At 47.6% G+C, this 23,456-nt stretch overlaps 1 protein-coding gene across 1 annotated transcript in view; it reads right to left on the minus strand.

Moving 5' to 3' along the window:
• The window catches only part of LOC144169629 (neurotrimin-like), a 229,012-nt gene that overhangs the window by 18,891 nt on the left and 186,665 nt on the right, over positions 1-23,456 (minus strand). The window contains exons 3-4 of the mRNA XM_077698883.1: positions 14,783-14,990; positions 2,657-2,812 (exon numbers count right to left, since the gene is read on the minus strand). Coding sequence (XP_077555009.1) covers positions 2,657-2,812; positions 14,783-14,990 — 364 coding nt within the window. The remainder of the gene's footprint in view (positions 1-2,656; positions 2,813-14,782; positions 14,991-23,456) is intronic.

Genomic DNA, 23,456 nt, shown 5'->3' on the forward strand with positions numbered 1-23,456 from the left:
GTCGGCCCGCCACCGCCGCACCCTTAGTCTCTCAAGTCGCGTTTTTCTACAAGTACACAGCGGAGTGGCTCGCTCTCCTTCGCCATGGCGCCTTTTTTGTTGTTGCTATTTCGTTTTCTTCTCGAGGCTGGTGCTGACCAACGAAGTTTTATGCCGACGGCACGGTATGCAGAGAGCGGAGCGGAACGGTATACGCGATGAGGGCGCAGTCGTTAACAGTGTGCAGCCAGCTGTCGCGCCTTGCCGGACCTTAGATCGCATTATTAGATTTTCCCGATCGTGCACACCAAAGCATGGCTTCGCTTCAGGGTATAAACGCGCCGTCGGTGGTGCGTTGTTCTATGGACGCTTTTCCGCGTGCCAGGCAAAGTCGCGTGCCCGGATGTCGTGCATGGGTGATGCTGGACGAATTAGACGCAGCGTACTACGGGCACGGGACACGTACGGTGGGAACTTGCGAGTGCCCGGCGTAGTATACTGCGACGAAATGCACTGGACTCTCTCCGAGAAAAGCCGGACGAGACATCGTAGAAAGTTGCTTAGGGAAGAGGTTGATGGTAAAAAATGCGAAGCTCGCCAGTATTTGAAAGTCGCCTTACCAGTACGTGCTCTAAGCTGTTGTGAGCCGGAAGGAAGGAATGGTTAAGTAGTTCCTGATGGCAAAAAACTTTAATGGAAGCCCGGTGCCGCAGAAAGCAGCTTCTCCCCCAAAACATCAAATTCAGTTTTAAATTTTCGTTCGCGGAGACTAAAAAAAAAAACGTGGGCATTTTTTCCCCCTTCGAACGGAAAGGGGAAGTCGGGAAAAAGGATGCATTCAACTCTCGCTGTAGCTCTGGGACCTTGCGTGCCTTTTTATACCTGCACTGAAAGTGATGGGACTGCGTTCAGTACGGGCGCATCTTTTTTAGACCGATGGCTCGTGTTTTCAATGAGAGCCTGGCCTAGTCGAATGTACGCATAGTTTTTGATATGCGCGAACATGTGAAGCATATGAGTAATAAATCATGGACAGAATCGGCGTCAAGTAATGCTCCGCGCTTACACATTATAAGAATTGCTTTGGAGCACTCCATTGCTTTTTTTTGGCACTAAGGAGCCCTTATTGACTGAAAAGCAGAAGGTTGCAAATGCCTGATTTTTATTTAGTTTTTAGTTCCCTCTATTTCAGGGGTCGCAGTTCCTTAGGAACTGTGCATAAAAAATTGTTTCGAATGAATTACCCTATACAATAAATTAGCTAGAGTAACGTACAAAAGATGTTTAGACACTTTTAATGATTGGGAAAAAGAGTGGAGCTAATTTTAGGTGTCTCTCAAATGGATTCTCAGAGCTCATTCGCTATTTCGGCAACGTTAGTGTTTTCCCCCAACTTCGGTGCCGAGGTTGACCGCTAAAATTTAATTACTAAGTTAAGAATAAAAGAATAAACTTTATTGACTAAAACAAGGTAACTTAAGTTAAAACTTGTACAAGTTACACTTGTACAAGTTACAACTAGTGCACGGATATTATGCATTTTAAATGCATCTCGCAGAGTAATGGATGAGGAAGCTTTACCACTGGGGCTCCGTGCTGCAATACGTGCAGGAGGTGGTAATACTGCACCACCTCCAACCCCCCTACAGCCATTCTGGGGGTTGAAATGCTTAAAATTTACTTTATTTTTCAGCGTTTTTTTTTTTGTAGAGATTTGTTGAACCCCGGTACGTTTATCGACTTAGATCGAATATTTACTTGAGCGACGGTCAACAGCCTATTTTCGGCGCTCACAGAAAGCCAAACTTTCTTGCGTGCACTGTCTCTTATGGAGAAGATAGAGCTTTGTGGGAAATAAACTCTTAAAATTTGTTGTTTTAACCTTTGTAAAAATAAGCACGTGCTTGACTTTAGGTAACCACACCCAAAAAACGTACAATTTCTCGTTAGTAAACTATTCTAAGAACGTAATTGTTACACGCGTGGGTGCGGGTCAAGCGGTCAATCCACAGGCAACCTTGGAAGTGGAACTTTTAATGCACTACTCTGGTGGGGCTTTTATTGTAATGTACGTTTCTTACTACATGGCGACAGGATCCCATTTGCTAATAATCAAGTCTACATTGTAATTAGCTCTGGAAATCCTCTACAGTTAGCAAGATCAAATTCCACTAACGCCCCGCCCCCCCCCTCCCCCTTTGTCTCTCTCTTGAAGTGACGGCATAGCTCAAGGCAACCCCTCCGTGAACTCTAAGGAGGTTTGATAAAACGTCAAATTCGGAATGCGTTTGGCAGGACACAGTACAGGATTAGTTTTGTCAACTATTGTGGTGACAAACGTCACCTCCGGCTTAATCAAGCGCAGGTAACGAGTGGTACACGCAAGAACAATAGTGGAAGTACACAACATAACGAGACTTAGCAAAACTATACTTGCGTAGTTGTGGGCCTCGAAAGTGCCTCAAAGTTTGGGTTACATGTGGTTCCTTGTGTTGTGCACATTCGTCTCGCCCTCGTATTCTGAGTACCCTACTTAGTTGAACGATTAAATACCCAATCTCCCAAGCCCGCAACATCCTTTAGGTCCATGACGAGGGTACAAAACGCCTACGAGCATGTCAGGGGTGGCACTGGAGCGTTTCCAGCGGAGTACCCAGACGGGAGTAAAAGCACGCACCTTTCTTTCCCGAGAGCAGGATGAGCGCGTCGTCCTCGCGTCGCCACTTGATGTCCGGCTCAGGGGTGCCCGTGGCGCGGCAGTTGAGGGACACGTTGCTGTTCTCGCGAACCTCCAAGTCCGAGCTCGTGTGCTCGTCGTCGATCCTCGGGGGCACTGCACGACGCCACAGCCACAGCCCTCTTGTATATAGTCCCTCGTGGGCGTGACTGTGCCGCAGATGCATTAGACCACCCACTCGCGCGTTTTCTTTAGTTACATCTTCTATGTGTTTTGACGCGCCTAGCTGTGGCCTAACTACCTAACATTTGCATAAATAACAACGTGCGTCCTTGCGCAGGCGCCCGTGATAACACATCTGACTTGTAGTGTGAGGTGTGGAATATTACGCCCGCTTATGTTTTGCAGGAGCTGGAACGTATTACATGATTAAGGATAGCTTATGGCATCAAATCATTATATATATATTGTTTGACCCAAAATTTCTCACCCAATCTATTATATGTTGAACAGCAGACCATGTAGTCATTATTTCTATTCTCTCCTCGCTGTCTGACCCAAATAACTTGCCCATGTACTTCAACGAGCGTTACAAAAGGGGCCATGAGACACTCAAAAGTGAGCTTTGATCGATTTTCGTGCTCACGTGAACACTGGAACATTTGCTTAGAATACTGATATGCATCGATATATAACATGCACAGACTACCATGTGAACAAAAAGGCGGCATTAATAGCCTATACACACTAAAAACAGCCACTAGCGCACGTGGGTAAGATCTGTGTGTCAGAATTGCATATGTACATTAATCAGTGTAGCCGCACCCAGGGATGGGCCGTTTTGCGTCAAAAAAAAAGAAAAGAAATCTCCGATTCACCTGAAAACCACAGTGGCATAGCGGTTATCTAACGCGCATCTAAAGCGTTCATTCCCAAGCGGCAAAAGAAACAAAAAAACACTGATTGTAGAATATTAAATTACAGAAGCAAAGCGCTACCGAAAAGCGATTACATGGCCTTGCTCAGAAATTATCGGCAACTCACAGAATTGACCGCCAGATCCTCCCTTCACAAGGTCAGAGTCTCTTCGTTACGAGGCTGCGTGGTGTTCCTGGACTCTGTATTGACAAGATCCCGAATCTCCTAGCCAGCTGATACTCAACATTACTGATGTCATTTACTCGCACGCAACGCTGGAATTGCATCAGAGCTGTCTTCAGTGGCTTCGCTGCCACTGGAGCATTTCTGTTTTTGCTTGCCTGTGACGAAATGGCCATGGGATGCCGGAGAGGGGGAGGAAGTAAGAAAAAAGCAAACAGAAAAATGATGATGATGATGATGATGATGGTGATGATGATGAATAAACTTTATTTGACTCGAGGTCCTGATGTTAGGGCACCCGCTCGGTGAGAGGCTTTTAATTAGTCCAAGATGCCTTGGACAGTGCTGGCTATGCGTACCCTCTCCACCAATCATCGCTGTTGTGAGAGGTCGGAGCTGGTCAGAAGCTGCACCCACAGCTTATAGGTGGGGTTGGAAAATGCGGGATGCATGCCGGCATGTTAGGTGCAAGATGCATGCCAGCACATGCATCTCGCATGTGCCGGCGCCTTACTGCGCAGTTTGGAACGCGTCGTTTCTGGCAGTCACTTTTTTCACTTAATCGTAGAAATCAACCCAACGGGCGTTCCTAACTAAATTGACGGGGAGGGGGGGCTGCTGGTTATATACACAAATTTTGCCTCAAATGTCCCTGAAGTTTTCTTTGCACTAAACAACGCAAAGATGTATGCCATGCGCCAGCCGTCCAGGAGTTTCGAAAGTTTTTGACTGCATAAACCGATTGTTTTTCAAAGCATCTGCTTGGTTTTGTTACGCCGTAATGCATTGGGCTCTGCTTGGGTCTGTTATCTCGCTGCGCCGCCTGCTGGCGACAGTCGCTAGACGTTGTGACAGCGAACACACTAAGGCGAGCCCGTAAGGTGCTCTGCACTCAACAGAACAGAACTCCCGCTCGGGCTGTTCCAGGCAGGGGGGAAGGGGGGGGGGGGGCGAGCAGTGGGAAGGCGGAAAATTTGAATTGCATCGGACAAACCTACGTTCAATTCATCCAGAGAGGAAAGAGACAGAGAGGCGAAGAGCGTGATGGGAGGTAGCAGTGAGCGGATAACGGTTCCACAGCTCATTATGGCAAATCACTGCTCTGCACTTCCGACAGCTTTCACGTTGAGTGGAACAGCTTTAACTTTTAAAACAAAGCTTTACTACTTTCGTCCACCGGTTCCGCCGCGGATGCGCAAATTCACCTTTCGACCTCAGACACACCCCCTGCGACACACCTCTTGAAGCGCATCGCGTGATTCGCAGGGCCCGCTTAGGCGCTGCTCACAAGGCCCCGTTTTCAGTCGTTCTGCTAAACTGATAAGCTGAGCGGCGTGCGGTCGCTCAGCTGATCGGCAGCCGACGAACCCCGCTGCCTCCAACGCATGCACCGCTGGGTCGTCTCGGGCTACGTGACTCATCTTGCGCCCGGTGAAGAGGAACACCACGTTCGCCGCGAATAAAGGCGAGGCGGGCCTCCCTTCTGCGAGTGATGCACGGGACCGAACGGCGTCCAGCCGCGGTCGGCAACACAGCTACGTCAAAGGTTAACCAATCGAAACCAAGACTCAAACAGACTAAGCCAAGCTTTAGCGTGGCATATCCAAGGTTAGCTGAGCTAAGCAGCAGCCATTTTTTTAGATTGATTTTTTGTGTGGTGCGGGCTTCACGTGGATGATTTTGTGGTGCCTTCGACTAGCCATTGCTTGGCACGCTTTGTCGCCGAAGTATGTCTTACCAGATAGGTTTTGTTCTTTCAGAAAAGGGAAGGAGGAGGATCAGAAAGCATTACTAAGTGCCTATTTACCGTGAAGTGTTAGAGAAACTCCCTGCAAGCAACGACCTGAACTTTTGGTTTAGCGATTCATTCCAGAAGCTCGAATGCAGCTGCACAGTACAGCCTGCACCTTGTTTTTCCTTGGGGCGCTGCCTTTCCTGTGCAGATTTCGGGTGCTCCGGCGTCTACGACGCTGTTGTTTGGTACAGTACCGAATCCGATGCAGTCGTTGAAGCGGAGGCGGAACAACGGATAAAAGGAGCGCAGGAGCATGATAAGGATGGGAAAGAAAGAGAAGCTAAGGTAGATGTGTTCGAACCTTGAACAGGAAAAAAAAAAGAAAAAAAAGAAACAGTGCGCACCAACGCTGCAGAAAATAGGCGTTCTCATTTACAACTGGTTGATTCTGCTGGAAAAGAGAGGGAGGAAGCAAAAAAATATGGAATGCGAAATAAACAAAATCCTGTCGAAACCGGATGAACACGCTCTTCTCGGAGGCATCTGCAGAGATGAGAGGTTCTCCTTGCGAGTAGGTGAACGAAAGGCAGTATGACGCAATGCTCTTCTTACTTGCGCATGGATAACTAGTTATATCAGTACACTCCCGATTAACGTGCTAATGCTAAAAGAGAGAAAAGTTTACTCCAACCGCATTTTCCCCGAAACGCGCTCCTCCATCTGTTCTTTAGGGCAAAATTTTTTTTTCTCTTCTCCACGTAGAATCAAACAGTCAAACCTAAATTTTGACGTTTCAAGTGTTGCCGAGCGCTTTTATTCGTGTATCGCACAGTTGTTCATCCGTTTCTCCCTAGTGTATAAGAAATACCAGCTTGTCGAGGTTTCAGCTTTAAATCTAAACGTGCTCGGGAGGTACTGGAAACAGAGTAGCAGAAAGGCATATTTTTTAATCACTTCACTTTTCCAATAAACATTGCTGAATGTGAGACTTTATGTCGCTGTCAGAACCTTTTTGGGGAAAGCTAGGTATTTCTCCAAACGTAGAGACAAAGCTAATGATGGGGGCGTCAGCTCTAAAACGCGAACAAGAACTTGATAGAACCCATAAGTGTACGGGGACAATTTTTAAGGAACTAGAGAGAAGCTACAATTAATATCTGCCTTCTCCATAGAAAGAACAAAAGAGGGGAATAGAAGGAGAGGGTGAAAGGGGAGGCTGGGTTGGGTCGTTGCGAAGTAGGGTGAGGTTATATCCCCTCCGGTAACAGAGGTATATTCCGAAAATACGGCGTTAGGAACGCGGTTTTTCTTTTTTACGCGAGGGAATGATAATAGTAGCGTGAAGGCTATCTTTGAGATAATATGCCTAACTACAGATGGGTCGCGGGTTCGATTCCCGGCCGCGGCGGCCACTTTTCTGATGGAGGCGAAAAGCAAAAACGCCCGTGTGTACGAGATTTCGGCGCACGATAAAGATCCCCAGGTGGTCAAAATTAATCCGGAGCCCTCCACTACGGCGCGCCTCATCGCCTGCGTTGCGTCGGCGCGTTAAACCCCACAATCAATCAATCAAAATCAATCTAACTACAGATGTTCATAAATCAAGAGAAATAGAAACCTCTTCGAAACAACATGAATTATTCGGAATTTTACACGACGCACGTAACTGGTCGCAGCGACTAAGTATTTATCAGGAGAGAGAGAATAAACATATTTAATTTCAAGCTTAGAATTGCATGCTGCTGTCACAGGACTTGAGGGCGCCAGCTTGATTTATAAGTAGAACTTCCGCGTTAACGACGCTTGCTTCACATGACAACACCACGTGGGACAAATTAATCCGCACATACACTCTATTAAAGTTCGTTTGATAGGTAGGTGGCTAGTTCTTAGATGCGTTAAAGAACAAGTTTGAATTTTTGACATTTACATAACACCCGTCGCCCGGAAGGGAAAAGTAATGCGCGTTACTCGTGTTTTCTGAACAAGGAACGGGCCAGCAGTAAAAAAATAAAAATAAATAAAGTGTGTGCTTACAGAGGCCGACGGATACAATTTAGGAACCCCTACTAGTTTTCCAACGTTATTACGAGCACCAGAGCTCAAGAGGTTTGGAAGTGTTGGATTCCTTTCTGCGAGCCTAGTTAATAAGTTGCTTCTTCAGGGGTGTAACGAGTTTCGGCTGGCAGTACCACAAAACCTTGACCTTATTACACGGTTTAGCGCCGTGTGACTAGACCGCACAATAACGCGAAGTGCTGAGTCGGAGAAAGATACAACGTCGCACTTCCGTTGGAGTAATCTGATCTGTCTCGTAGACATGATCGGAGCTTGAAAACCAAATTGGTGTAGCCTGGCGATCTCATATTATGAGATCGCCAGACTACACCAATTTGGTTTACACCAATTTGGTATCTGAACGCGGTGACACTAAGTTTGTCGAGCGATAGCTCGGTTTTTTCTCCGGGAGAACGCAGTGCACTCGCACACAATTACTTCGCAAGACAAAACACAAGGGCATCTTCGATTTACCAGTCCTGGACGGTCCGCGGGCAGTCCGGGACTGTGTTCGGACCGGACCTCCCATAGGTATACATGGGAACATCGAGCCCCGGATCGCGTCTCGGGCAGTCCGCGCACGAACCAGTGGTGATAATTGAGGATGCCCACAGACGGTGCTCGCTCAGGCGGCGCTGTAGGCGCGAACGTTTAAAGGGACATTGAAGACAACCAGCAAGTTGGTTTCAAACAAAAGCACATCTGACCTTCCCATAGCCACTTTATCGTTGATTCGGTGCCGAAAGATGCCTTGATTGCGAAGAAATCCTTAATCAAACGCTGATAAAACGTTACGCAAACAGCGACTGCAACCGCTGTTTGAGTCCCAATAAGCCGGAAGCAAGCGTAACAGCGGTGATGTGTAGCGGCATAGAAGCAACCGAATACAACGCTACCAAGTACTTAGTGGTTACGTCAGTTTCGTTCAAATCAGCCGTGCTTTCATGACCTCCCACGTTCTTTGATGCTCCGGACCTCTAAGAGAAATGTTTGTTTATGGGACTCGGGATCAGTATTGGCGCTTTGTTGAAGAAAATCATATTGTACTTTTTAGGTCGCTTGAATGTTGGCGTCGACGCCTCCTTCCATAGTGGTTCCGCCGCCATTGTGAACGAGTAGCGCCATGCAGCGGCAACCAGGGAAGGCGTTCGGTACGCCAGACGTTGCGTACACTTGAAAATACTGACTTCACCCGAAATAAGCGTTCCCGTGTTTTTTTAACGCAGCAAAAGCACTCAAGGGGTCACAATAAAAGTGGCTACGACCACAGTACTGTACAGGGTTGCGCAGGTTTCTGGCCGAGTATTGCACCAGTTGCACCGAAACAGGGACGCAGTAGTTGGCGTTCGGGGTCGCAGCGTGATGTATCGGCTGGGCTCCCTTGATATTGTTTCTAGCTTTCTTCTTGTCGTTCGACGTTCAAAAATGACCACATGAAAACTTATCACAAATTTCTGAAGGCGTATTGCTAATGTATCTGTCCCGTAATTTTAATAACTTCCGGTGTATATGTTGCGCGGTATGGCCGGTGGCGGCGGTACCTGCCTACATGTTCTCGCTATTTTATACCTGATTTCTAAAAGGCTACACGTAAAAGTGGAATATTTGTTTTCTGGGTTATCTAATCTATTGATCTAAAGGAAGTTGTATTATATCTTCAGTGTCCCTTTAATAGTCTACTTGGAAAAATCAGGTATGAAATAGCGAAAACGTGTAGGCAGGTACCGCCGCCACTGGCCATACCGCGCCACATATACACCGTAAGTTATTAAAATTACGTTACAGATACATTCCTAATACGCCTTAAGAAATTTGTAAAAGCTTAAATAGAATTTTTCGTGTTGTCAAGTTTGAACGTTGAACAACAAAAAGAAAGCTAGAAACAATATCAAGGGAGCCCATCCTCCTCCCCGCATCCCCGCCCCATTGAGAAAGAGGCAGAAATATTTATTAACTGGAGAGGTGAGCCCCAAACGAAACAGAAACTAGCTACTCCAAACATTGGAATAAGGAAAAATGCAGCGGCTTTTTTTAAGGATGGACGAGATAATCAGAATTACATTAAAATAATCACTACTGGACGAGGTGCTCGCTCAGCCACCTAAATGCTGCGTACAGCATGTACAATCAACATACGTTAACAGCATAATGCCCGCATTTCTTTGTCTCTATAAAAAACTCCCGCAGGGCAAGGAAGTCCTTGGTCTGCCTTCATAGATTGCCCCAAGGGCCCAGTAGATTCCGCAAAGATACCCAGATAACAAGTTACAGATAACAAGCTACAAAGTGCTAGAAAAATATATTGATATTTGCTAAACAAGGCCTAGACATGGACCACGAAGAAAAAGGGCGGGCGTGTGTCAGCGATAGAATATATTGGGTTTCAGGAAGGGAACTAGCTTTCGGAAGAAGACGCATGATAGAACGGATAGGTGAAATTAGGATCTGTAAAAGGGCCTTGTTCAATATTTCCTCACGAGACTGTTGGGCTGGTGGCCTCTCCGGTCGTGCAGGTATGCCTTGGGACTGTCGGGTGTGTTTATTCAAGGGTCGCAGATTCGATGCATCCGTCGAAGGGGAGAAGCCTATTACCGCGATAGACGATTTAGATACCAAATTTCTTGAACCCGTTGCTTATAGAAAACTCTTTTTTCGGCTTCTCAATCCTCTATTCTCTAGCGAGATACATTGCAATCGCTGTGACTGAAGCATTCTGTAAGGTGCCCTAAAATTTTGCACGTGCTCATGGTTTTGTTGCGATGATGACAGCTACACATGTGACATATGAGGTGAAAACAGCAGCCCTATATGTCCCATCGGTTTCAAGGCTAACCTGAGAGGTCAGGTCACGGGGTTATACCTTCCTTACGCCCTGTAGTCGCATCTTTACCGACCACAGAAGGCAAATATTTATCCGTATTTTATCTGTGTTGTTGATCTCAAAGCTCCAATACCACAGTGAAGCGCTAAAAATATGCACTGCATTTTTATCTTTCTTTTTATTGCTAAATGCCGTATTTTTTACTTGTCAACAGAAACAGAAATTGTGGCTAAGGCGTTGCGCTGCTGAGCACGAGGTAGCGGGTTCGATTCCCGGCCGCGGCGGTCGCTTTTCTGATGGAGGCGAAAAGCAAAAATGCCCGTGTGTACGAGATTTCGGCGCACGTTAAAGATCCCCAGGTGGTCAAAATTAATCCGGAGCCCTCCACTACGGCGCGCCTCATCGCCTGCGTTGCGTCGGCGCGTTAAACCCTACAATCAATCAATCATTCAGAAACTGAAATTTCCGCAAGCCTGGAATCGATAAGCGCCCATCTTTTCTTTTTCGGATCACACATTTCGCCTGCCGACGCTACTCCTACACATAAAAAAATGCTTTCGCCTTCGGAAAAAAAGGTGTAACTTCTTCAATATTAGAAAGAACAACTTATGTTTACTAGTTGATACCAGGTTGCTTCGTCATTTTGGGACCTAGGTATTTCGGTAGCAATATTCGATGTCGGACGCATGCCAGGTCGGCACTTACGCTAACCATTTGGCCCAGAATTTTAGAACAAATCTTTTTTTATGTTTCTGTTTTCCCAATCATACGTGACCACGAGTAAAAATCAGAAACAAAAAAGAACGTAATTTCATTTTCCTATATTTGATGCACCCAAAGATGAGCCATATACACAAGGAAAGAGGTTAGCAAACTAGGCTCCACTTGCGAATGCTCGGAAGTGTAAACGAAAAAAAAAAAATGCTTTCAGTTGAACTCTGCCAAGGCTAGGCTCCAAGCCACGTTTTTTTATTAAACTTTCCCTTTCCCATTTTTAGTAATTTCAGCCGTTTTCACTGAACACTTAATCTAGTTTGTTTGTTTTGGACTATTTCTTTTTCTACGCTTTTCCTGAGATCAAGTATACATTTTTGATGGCTCATGTGATCTGGCAACACTCTTCCGGGAATCGCGACTGCTTCCGAGTATTGGACGGGGCCGACTTGCGTCTTGATGTTTCTTTGGTTGGGGAAGCCGGCTTCGGAAGACCGTGAAAACATTTGCATCTCGGGAACGCTTGCGTGAGCATGGCGACCAGCACCACTCTAATAAAGTCTATGCTCGCCTTCCAGCAAAATAAAAAAAGGAAGTGCGGCGGCGCGTTTCGCGAGTATCTGGAAACCAGCCTTTGAGTTCGCCGCTTAATCTTTCGATTCGAACAGAGAATTGACTTCAAGGCTGAGAACCAAAGCATACACATCATTTACTTGGATGCAGACAGTTATTATATAGCGAAAAATGGGCAAACTGTCCACGGAGACATCTTTCAATTTTTGATAGTTTCGGTTTTCGCGACACTTTTGTTCCCTCTGGGCCTTTTGTGGGCTTTTATACTGCACTTGACTTCTCTGGACCCGACCGTCATGGGTATTCTTTCACTTTCATTTGATTTGAGCCTTGAGAACACGACCCTTGAACCAAGAAAACCCACTTTGTTATCCTTCACCGCCCAAAACTTAGACATTTCTGCTAAAAAGACGCAACTCCCCCAACTTTTCGCCCGCGTGATGCTACACTGATCCGCCTCAACCTCATTTAGAGTGCAAATGCTCGGCTATATCTGCAAATATTGCGTTTTCGCCATCCTTAACCGAGAACGAAAACTCGATTAAAAAGCGTACTTCCATAGTTCGCAGCGTACATAACGCCACCGAGAGATAACTCGCACAGCCTAGCACAATCCTGGCCGTGATAGTGGGAAATACATTCTTCCGAAAGTTATATCCGCAATTTGTTTGATATAAATCAACATGCAGAAAAAATAACTTGTGCGATGGCCTGAACTCAGTCTTTAAAAATTATAGCGCGGTATAGTGCATATTTGTTCTAGATACACAAGCACAGTTCATTTGCTCTATTTTCATCCTTAAAGGGGCTCAAACTTAACTTGTTTTCTCCCTGCAACGTGCGTGCAAAATACTTTTCTTTCCGTGCCAATCGCCAGTTCCCCCTATCGGTGCGGCGCCTGCTCCTTCCCTCTCGCCGTTGCTGAGCGCGGAGGACGTGCTCATACATACACACCAACAACCGCGCGAAGATCAGCGCCCCAGGATTGCTCCTCACTGCGCAGGCGCAGAGGGTGGCGCGACCCCTTTCTTCGCCGTTGTGTTATCGTTCGTTCTCCTCCGCTTGGCGCTCGCGAACTGCCCGTACAGGCCGCGAGAGTGACCATCCTGCTTCCGCTTTCAAGGACTGATGCCGCGAAGACGCTTCGCTACTTTGCACTTAGGATTACCATGCAGCAATGGAACACACTGGAATTTTCGAATCCACATCTGTATATTCAAGATCGTCTTCTTCAGCGCCGTCTTCCGAATGGGCTGTCTCGACCCCAGTCAACTTTACTTTGTAGACTGTGGTTGGGAGTGGATTTTCACGAAAGCCAACTTCTTCCTTATCGGGATTGCCAGCAGCGGCCATTGTGACGCCTATGGGGCGGAAGAGACTATAGAGCATGTGCTGTGTCGCTGGCCCGAATACTCGTCGGAGAGAAGCGTGCTTGCCACCAGGTTCAGCCGATTGGACGATCGACCATTTACAGTAGAGACTACCCTAAGTCATCGATCTCCTCCATCGACTTCACATACGGCAACGAAAGCCCTTTTACGGTTCCTGAGCGAAGCGAACTTGCATGAATAACTATAAGGCCCAAAACGGGACTTGAGTGCGCGCCTTCCCACTCCTATCTCTTCCTCTCCTCCCGACCTCTCTCTTATCCCCTGAACCACACTTCTCCAGTGCAGGGTAGGAAACCGGGCATTATACCTGGTTAACCTCCCGGCCTTTCCGGCTTTTCTTGTTCTTTCCTTCCCGCGCTTGTTCTGTCTTGCGTAGACTTCAGAGAACGTGCCCAGACTAGTGGTCAGACATCCTAGTGCTTGCCTACTAAAACAGTTTGCGCTCTCCAAAGAGGAGAAACGTTACGTATGCATAGGAAGTGCGTCTCTGCACCGGCGTGCCTGAGGTGGCTCGTCATTTCCACACAACTTTTCAGTCCCCGTCCACCACGGTTTTCTCGGCTCCGTTAAGATTTCATTGGCTAGGAGATAAGATTGACTCGAAAGCTCTGTAACAAACAGAGATAACTTTCCCTTTTTTTATTGTTTGCATGCATGCTTTGAGCCAGTACACCCATTCCACAGCTCGACGTCACAGTGATGCAGTGCCACTACCATCGCTGGCGACTGCTGTGAATAGTGGGGCGGCTGCAAAGCTGTAGGAATTCTGGCGATGACACTGGCAACGACTGCCGGTAAATAGTAAATTGAAGACGTTCCGGAGTTCAATGTGTATGGTTTATCGCACTAGAGGGATTATACAGGATGTTTGAACACTAATAGAGCCTGTTCTAAACTTCTTTGCTCAAAACACTTGTTCGTTGGAGGTAAATTTTATGGTCTGTTTAATTTAACAAGATTCGTGATGGAACCTTCGTGGCTATCTGGAAATTGAACAAAAATGAAGGAAGCTAGCACTAATGCGTAAGACTTGAAGGTAGCAAAGCTGCACGCAGCAGCAGCGTTTTCCTCTTTGTCGCCTCACAGCGTTGTTTAAGCCTCGCCGCTGTACGAGGGACCACAGCTGGATGTTCGCCTTCCTCTATCACACAGGGTTCTGTGCCGCGCATGGCCTTCCTTCGTGGCGCGCGCTTATCGGTGCGGCGGCGGCCTCCTCGCCTTCCTCCGCCCCGTTCGACGCATGGGTCCCGCGCACGTCTCCTTTCCCTCCTCTCCTATCTCTTTCCTGCCGCCTATCTCTCCCTGCCATTGGGACGCTGCTCCGTGCCGGGCGCTTGCGGAAGGGGTGGGATTTGACCTCTAGTGCTCAAGGGCAAAACTGGTCACCCCGCAAAGACTGCCCGAGGTAGAGTAGTGTAGCTTGCGCTACAAAACAATGTTAGCCTGTAGGAATCGTGTCCTGGTGCACAAGGTAAAAAATTGCCGCCGTGGAAAGGCGGTCCGCCCTGCTTGTCTTATCGAAAACAAAACATTTTGTTCACAATACGGAAGTAGCACGTGATCGATGCAACTCCCTGCCCCCAGCTGTCGTCTTTGGCTATCTGCCCTCTGGGAACTGTAATTTTAATACTGAGGCTGGTCCTGCGCCTAATTAGGACGATGTCGTTGCCCTACGCGGCAGGCCACCCCTCTTGTCACATGCAGTGGCGGCGGCGCGGAAGCCGCGCACTCACCGACGACGTGCAGGTAGCCCATCATCTTCTTCATGGGGTTGGTGTTGATCTGGCACATGTACTCGCCGCGGTCGGCCTCCTCGACGTCTCGCACGTGCAGCTGCCACGTGCGGTGGCCGTTGTGCGCGATGCCGTAGCGGGGGTTGGTCGTGATCAGGTTGTCGTGCATCGAAATCAGCATGTGCCGGTTCGTGTGGATCCAGGCGACCTGCGGGGGTAAGCCGCGCGCGTATGTACTTAAGCACACAGAACTGTAAGCAATAACAAAATATAAACCAGTTCCACTCAACGTGGAAGCGTCAGTTGAGTGATTCGCTAGAGGGGCTGTGGCGCCCTCGCTTGACTAGTTTTAGTATCAGCCTTGCCTTAATAACGATAGTAGTCAAGAGAGGACGCCGCAGCCCCTTCAATCGCCTACAGAGAGGCACTGAGTTGCGTTTTCAATAATTGAGGGTAATTAATGTGTTAATTCATTATTTTTTTTCTTATTTCGCCGTATCATGTGCTTATTTGGGGTCTAGAAACAGCTGCCGTGGCAACCGCGGAGCGCAAAGGTCACCCCCAACACTTCGCATATGATAACGTGTGCCTCTGTGGTGCAATGGGTCTGACATCGGCTTCGTAACGCGAGGAGCTCAAGTTGAATCCCGACTAGGGGAAGTGGGAATGGGAAGTGGGAAGTGACGCCGTATGACAACGGTGGCTAGATACCGTGACCCGGGATAAGCTGCGACGACAAGCCGAGCCCCTAAAGTGTTGAAATGCCACCGTTGTATGGCTCGGAGACTCAGAGACTTCTCACATCTGTTATCATGGGACGTCAAAACAAAATATTTGCTCTCGAAGCCTCCCATCTCATCTCCATTCAGAGTCTCCTGTGTGCCCGAAATCTCCCAGGCTGTAGGTAAAACTTTGTTACTGTGGCCACCCACCTGCTGTTCCTCTGGCCGATTGCATGACTAGCCCTAATCTACTTCTTTATTTGTGTAAGATGCTTTGTACGCAAGTTTGCACTCGAATCCATACTTATCGCTTCCTGCCCCTATGTCTTACAGTTATGTTTCTCCCCGTTACTTCTTGGGCTGACCTAAGCGTTCCCTCAATGTGGTTAGTGACAATCCAAGTTTCACTCCATTACGTTATTACGGGAAAAACACTTTGGCCGTATTCCATTCTTTGGTCAGCCAGGCCCACCTGTTTTCAGCCACAACAATGGAGTGTGAGTGAGTGAGTGAGTGAGTGAGTGAGTGAGTGAGTGAGTGAGTGAGTGAGTGAGTGAGTGAGTGAGTGAGTGAGTGAGTGAGTAGGGTGAGTGAGTGAGTGAGTGAGTGAGTGAGTGAGTGAGTGAGTGAGTGAGTGAGTGAGTGAGTGAGTGAGTGAGTGAGTGAGTGAGTGAGTGAGTGAGTGAGTGAGTGAGTGAGTGAGTGAGTGAGTGAGTGAGAGCTCTGCATCGCTTATAGAGTCAGAAATTATATCGACCACGACTGCGCTGGATGGAGCGTCAGTATTTCCATTGCAATGAGGAGAGAAATCACGACTCCGTTGCCCCAATATCTTCATCCGCCATTGCTCTTCGTGAGGAGTGGAACTACGATTTCGCTTCATTCATTCGGAGCAGATCGTTATCTGATTAGGGACGGGGCGGTGATAGCGATGACGATGATGGGCGATGACGTACCCAAGTAGTACGGCGTGTGCCTTCTTTGATGATAAATTGGTTGTGCCGGTGTTTCCCTCAATATCAATAAATCAGTCAATTGCTGCTTCAGTTCAAAATCGGGCGAATGGCTTCCCAATAACAAAAAAATACGCGACGACGGCAAAGCTGCATGAAGAAAAAAAAAAACCAAACAAAACGTCCTTGCTTCGCACCGCCGCGCGCCTGAGGCGAACAACAAGAGACACCGAGTCCGCACCACTAATCACGAGCCATTGAGGTCCGCTCCACGGTGTTTCCGACTCCCCGGTGTCGCGCCCACGCCACACGTGTTCACAAACCGTTGAAGACAGAGTGGCAACGGAGAGACGCACCGGACCGGCCGTGACAGAGCAGCATCGCGGCGGCGCAGTCACGCGAAAGTTACAAATACAAAAAGCAGCATGATGCCGTTCTCTATTGCCGTCCACGCCGGTACTGCCGCTTCTCCTCATAGCCGCTCCTGTGGCCGCTGACAATCTGGCGAACGGAACAATGAGACGTGCGCTCTTCACACTGCCGCATTGTTCCGCCACCACAGACACTGCGCACACACACTGAAATGTGCGCGGGGTGAAACGAGTCGGCGAAAATGAGTGCTTGAAAAAAAGCCAAAGAGACAAAGCAAAAGAAAGGATTTAAGAGAAGGGGAGAAACATATAAATACGGACAAGAGCTACGCTCGGAGAAGCAGCACTAAGAAATAAAAAAAGGCCTTCGGCAAGGTAGGCCTCGATTCCGGGAGAGGACCTGAAAACCGTGAGGAGGAGCTGGGTAGTGTTGAAAGAATGCGGGAGGAGGAGAGGGGTCGGGAAATAGAGGGAGAGAAAAATCGACGCCAGATTCGTCCGGAGGAAGCGTCATTAAAGTTCGCCAACGAGTCCCGTCACGTCTAGCGGTACGGTGGCCTCACTTGACGAAGCCCAAATAGCGCACAACAAACGCCGTTGAGGGCGCGCTGGGTCCGCTGAAAGGTTCGCTACGCAGGGAGGAGGGGGCTCCGCAGGGCTAGCGCGGCGGACAATGTTACCAGCTAACCGTGTCACGATTTGAAGAGCGGGTGGCAAGTTTTGCTTCCAGTTTGGCTTCTCGTCGCTCGCAGCGGACGTGTCAAGGTGGCGGCCTACTATTGGGAGCGAAGATTTTGATGAGCGCGTGTCTACATCTCGGGTTAAACTGCTGCAGACAGCTCCTGAACTCGTTCGAGGTTCCTTCATTTTTTTAATCTCGTGTGTATGAATGACCATGTTTTTACCCAACCTGCGCTTATTCGCCGTCAGTCGGTGGTTCGTGCGCTAACAAAAACGTACATGAGATGGGCATGCAACGACACGCTTTTCCATTAGCTATAGAATGCATATTGATAGTTACTAACGAAAGAAATGCTAAATATGGCAACAAAATATTAGTGCTGGTTTTCGTTCTTGCAGCTTATTGACTTTTCTGTCTGAGCGGCATCCCGACGTTATTTTTATGCAGAAGTGAGCACGCGGCTCGTAGTAAACCACGTAAAAAGGAAAATCAGGCGGCTGCATAAACTTCAACATTATTTCCAGAATCCAAAGCTTTCACCCATAACCATCTACTCTTACGTGAGCTCTGGAAGGGCCTTTTGGCCACCTGCCAGCCCGATGACCAGCTCTTGGGGAGATGTTTACAAAGCGTCCCAGACTATGAATTCACTCTTGCAGCATTCGACTAAGAAGAAAAAAACATCTCTCCGGCACTTATAAATAACCAACAGGGCTAGCAGTTTTTTGGCCATCTCGTGCGACAATTTTATTCTGCTCCATGTTCACTGTTTCTGAGAGTACGTAGCAGACATTTGTCAAAACAATCAAAAGACCTTTAACATGGCCGCTTTTCAGGTCTATAAGCCTGAACCTGCGTGTCCCGCGACCAGACCTTCTACTCGGCTGTGAGCAGATATATACTTTCTACTCTTGTAGTCTACTCTAACATCACGTTTTCGTAATCAAAATTGACATGTAGGGTAGACCGGTTTTTGTCAGGTAGCAGGTGTACGAGCAAATTTTTTTCGAGTTGCCCGAGCGTAAACTTCAGCATTGCGCCGGCGAATGGAGCTGGGTCATTGTAACTCATTATGTGAGAAAACGTCGTTTTCGTTTCTGTGCCTGATATGCAGGGGGGGTACGACGATAATTGGAACACCTAAAAAAAACTTTCTGAGCGAAGCGCTGCTCGTTTCGCGCTCAAACGTCAAGGTAGGAAGGAGCAAAATGAGGTAGCAGACGATCAGAAAATCTCTCGTTGCTACTTTACGATGACCACAAATAGTTGTATAACAGCTGATACGAAACACAATAAAATATTCCCACTGTTTATCGTCGCCAATAATTTGCTTCCTCACCTGCTTTCACATTTTGTGCAGAGCTGTTCGAAGCAACTCTGATTTTCTGATTGTCTCTGCTACCCCATTTGGCTCCTTCCTGCCGTGGAAGGAGCGTAAATCCCCATCGTCTGTTTCGCTCTGCATACCTCAGGTGGCGCCGTCGTTCCAAGATCATCTTGCACTGGGTCGCACGCCCAATTAGACCGCCATTTTCCCCTAGGCGAAAATCGTTTTTATTCAATTTCAGGTTAAACAGGTAAGCACCGTCACTGTTCCCGGTGTCAAACAACATAGACCACAAAATGTGACCTTCGTGTCAAGTTTGAGCGTGAACAGAGCGCCGGTTTGCTCAGGAAAAAAGTTTAAATGTTCCAAATATCGTCGTACCACTCTGTATGTCGGACGGTGGCCATGTCTGTGTACTCGAAGTCGGTAAAGGTACCCCGGAGCCACTCAGTAAACAACAAAAAAAAAAATCCTCTTACATGGCTTCATCTCTGTACAAGTTTTATCCGATAGTGTTAATGAGCTCGGGGAGTAGAGACCATTCGGTCTTCAGTTTCTGTGGCAGTGCTTCTATCCCGTAGTAGTCCGTGAGCGGGATGAATCGTCAGTGCAATGGTTCGATGAAAGATGCAGCGTATTTACCCAGTCATCATGCCGCTTCGTTGTTACCACATCTGCGGCATCTCTATGATGAGAAAGCTACGCCACCGGTACGTTACTCATAGTTATCTTTCACTGTTCCCTGTTCATCTTCCCATCATGGTGACTCCGGTGGGATTGGTCTTTACGCCTTAGGTCGCTCATTCTTCGTTCTTCTTCCAGCAGCATCGCTGCCAAAACAACAACAAAGCTGTCACGTACCGTAGGGGAAAACTGCGCCTTTGACGTGGCCCACGTGATCCAGAAGATAAAAAGAGCGAATTTTTTTGCGAAGCCAGAATACACGCTTCTGGCCGTGCAGTGGAGTGTCCCACGCACTAGTGTGACTAAATTCACCATACACGTGAACACTGCTCACTGTGGCTAAAAAAATTCCCGGGCGCATAACTTTGCTCACATGTTTTGAAGGCGAAAGCGTGGCGATACTTACTGAATACTTCTTTAAAGCTATGTCATTTTCTTTTGTCTTTGGTGCGAACTTCTTCGACCGCCTTCTTTTCTGCTACATTGAATACACGTCTCTTTGTTCGCTTTAGTTTCTTCGTATTACGGCACGAATCACCTCAGTAAGCAGACTGGCACACGCCACAGCTTCCCTGGAATCAAGGTTCTGCAAGGCTTCTGAGTGCCTGTTAAATTTATTGCCATCACGTTAAATTGTCTTGCGGAACGCCCAACTCTACGTCTTTTACATTTCGAATTCATAGTTTTGTGAATTTTGAAATGTGGGTTCCTTGGCCGCTCAAAGCCCTTGACTCCTGGCTGAACCCCCCACCCCCCATCGTGGGTATGTCCCATACCAAAGGGACAAAAACCATAACAGCTCTCTATCCTAGTACTGTCATTTTGGTTGAGCGTGTTCTCCCATGCAATAAAACAAAGACAGAGCACAGTTGGTTGAGCCTGGAGCTGCTACGCTGCAGTCCAGAGTTTAAATGCCACCGGATCACGGATGTTTTTGTTTGTTGACTCTCTTTATTGACCAGGCAACAACAACTACAACGGCGATTTCTCGCAAAATTGGGCACTTATGGCTTTCGCCCTAGGACTGCTCAACACAGCTTGTGTTTCCCTGGGCTTTGTCAGCAAGATCAAGCTGCCCAAATGTTTTGACCAGTACAATATAGGTTCACTTTCCGGGTGCTCAATTGTCCGTCAATCGTTTGCGATAAATTATTAAGAAACATAACAAGCCACCTTTGATGACCGCCAAGCATCATGGACTGAGGGAGACTGATTGATTTATTGTGGGGTTTAATGCGCCGAACTACATCTGGCCTATAAGGTGTGCTGTAGTGGAGGACTCCGGATTAAGCTCTACCACCTGGGAAATTTTAACTGGCGCCGAAATCTCGACATACAAGCGTTCTCGCTTTTTGCCTCTATTACAAAAGCAGCCACCGTGGCCGGTGTCGAACCTGCGACCTTGAGCTATACTGAGATAGCCTACGTGTCACTCCGTCGAAATGAACCGCTGGTCGATTTACAACTGGTATGCCTTGACTGTTGCTTACTCTCTCCCAAGGATTCCTGCGTGAACCACTTCTGCGTCTGCTGCCCGTCGAGTTCGATCTTCTCTGTTTTTATTTTGGAACCCTTTCTAAACGTCTAAAGCCTTCGGTTTGTTGTGGAGATAAACCTGTGTTCGAGAGACGGAAGTTACTACGGTCAGCTCGTTTGCACCGCCCCAATTCTGCTACCCCAGCACGGTCTTTGTTTAACTTCAAGGGTAATTAACTAATCTTGACAAGTAAGCAAAAGCCCGTGTAATCGTAGTTTCGTCTTAACTGCTGATTGTCATGTGATTTGCTTTGCGATGGTTTTGATAAAGCAGTGCTTAGAGGTGTTTCCTGTAACCATACTCTTCCCGTAGAAGGCCATGTCTTGAGAGAAGTTGGGAACTCCGAATTGTTTAGAGCCTCACAGGGAAGTGACTGTTTAGGAGAGAGAGAGAGAGAGAATAAACGTTTATTTAAATCAACAGGGGGGGATTGTACTAAAACTTGAAGGAGGCGTCCTCAGTCCAGGATGCCTTGAGCGCGGGCAGCATCGACCGCCCTTTGAGCCAGCCGAAGCTGGTCGTCCAGGCTGGTTCTCGCCAAGGCGCTCTCCCAAAGCTCGACAGTGGAAAGTTGCAGGTTGGGAGGAATCAGTGGAGATTGGTCACATCCTCCGACCATATGGCGTAGCGTTCCGGGTTCTCCGCAAAATCGGCAAAGCGGGGACTTCTGTCGGTCGAAAAGGTGAAGCCGGATAGGATGGGGGAATGTATTAGTCTGGAGAGCACGTAAATGACGTTCGTGCTCTCGGGGTAGGAGCAAATGTAACTGAGCGTAATGATGAAGTCGTCTGGGTCGCCGATTGCAGTATGATTTCTCCAAGATACCCAACTAGACAGAGAGCTACAGAACTCTCGAGAGAAAGTTGGCTTAGCTGCAAAGCATTTAGGTGCGCGGACGCCAGAATCGATTGAGCCATTGAGAAGTACCGATACACAGCTGTCATTGTTGTTTTCATACTCGGATTGTGCGAAGTATTTTGTCGCCAATAGTCGCTTTGGAAGCAACTTCGCGGGGTGTTGTAGCCGAACCTGTAAAGCGTGCTTCAGTGCAAGCAGAGTGTTAGAAAGGAGAAGCCGCCGCGTTGTGCTAGGCCGTACCGGCAGGGTTTATGACACTGCCAATACTTGCTGCAAAAGTATGGCAGTGAATTAAGAACCGCTAAAATAAGAAGCCAAAATGAAAAGGAGAGAACAGAAATGAACCTGGTGGAAAAATTAAGGAGACACTTGAGAGGACGTGTGCAAATGCGAATGCACGTGTGGGAATGCTGAGGTAATACATCACTAAGTGATGGGTGCGGTATTATTTCTGCGTTTTTATTTTAAATTGCGACAAAACACTCAAGCCATGATGAAGTCGTCTTCTGCCAACGAAACCTTAAAATGGAGCGCAAAACTTGAATACTGAATCTGCAATTATGATTTGTTATGTCAGTGTATATAAGTAGCCGATTGGCTGATTACCGCCTCAGAATCAGAGGAGCACGTGTTATGTCCCGGAGCACTCCCCAAGTGCCAGAAAAATTTTGTTGTTCAGATCCGTGCTCGGCGGCGCAATCGTCATAATACCGGTGACGGGCACCTCTTGGAAGCACGCACAACCAAAGCTGACATGGCGACGGACAGTCGCGGAGGGAAAATAGCCCCATAAATGAATCCTATATTATAATTATCTATGGACAGCTACCGATTAAAAACAACAAAAAAAAAACAGCAACAATGGCGGCGCGCTATACGATAGCAAAAGGCAGGTTCCATTCTGGGCGCAACTACAAACTAGGCATTCCGGCGGCCGATTTGTACACTTCATCCACTTCGCCTACAAACGTGAATTGGCTGCACCCTTTGGATGCGAGGGAGTTTCGTATGTGTATTGGAGTGTATACGTATCTGCCTACCTGTACTGAGAAGTCTCTCTCTGCTTGCAGTAGCGTGGTGTTAGCATCATGGCCGTCATGAAATTCATCATCATTAAAATAGTCATTCCATGTCCGTTGCAGGACGAAGGCACATCTCTCTTTACAAATTGAACTACAGCCTTCGCTACCCGTGTACTCATTTCAAAGATCTCAAATCACTCCTGATCTGCTTCTTTTCTTTTATTTCAAGTGTTAATAATTGCCCCATCAGGCGTTGTATCAGTAGCATCTTGACGTAGTTTTAATGAGTCAAGGATATAAGGTGCGTTCGTAGCATTTGATTCTGTCTCGGTTTTGTGGCGCAGTGGGAAGAGCACCATGTACCTCGCGTCCCGCCCACAGGGTCGTGGGATTGAAACCGGGCGCCGCTAACTATTATTTTTTTTTTATAGTGTAGGGGGAGGGGCGTGGACAACGCCGTATGGAGGGACAAGGCGAGTGAATGAGATGCAGTCGCATCTAAAATCAGAAAAAGAAAC

Source organism: Haemaphysalis longicornis, unplaced genomic scaffold, assembly GCF_048455015.1.
Source record: "Haemaphysalis longicornis isolate Haplotype H1 unplaced genomic scaffold, Haemaphysalis longicornis Haplotype H1 scaffold_2, whole genome shotgun sequence".
In the NCBI taxonomy this organism is placed as follows: Eukaryota; Metazoa; Arthropoda; class Arachnida; order Ixodida; family Ixodidae; genus Haemaphysalis; species Haemaphysalis longicornis.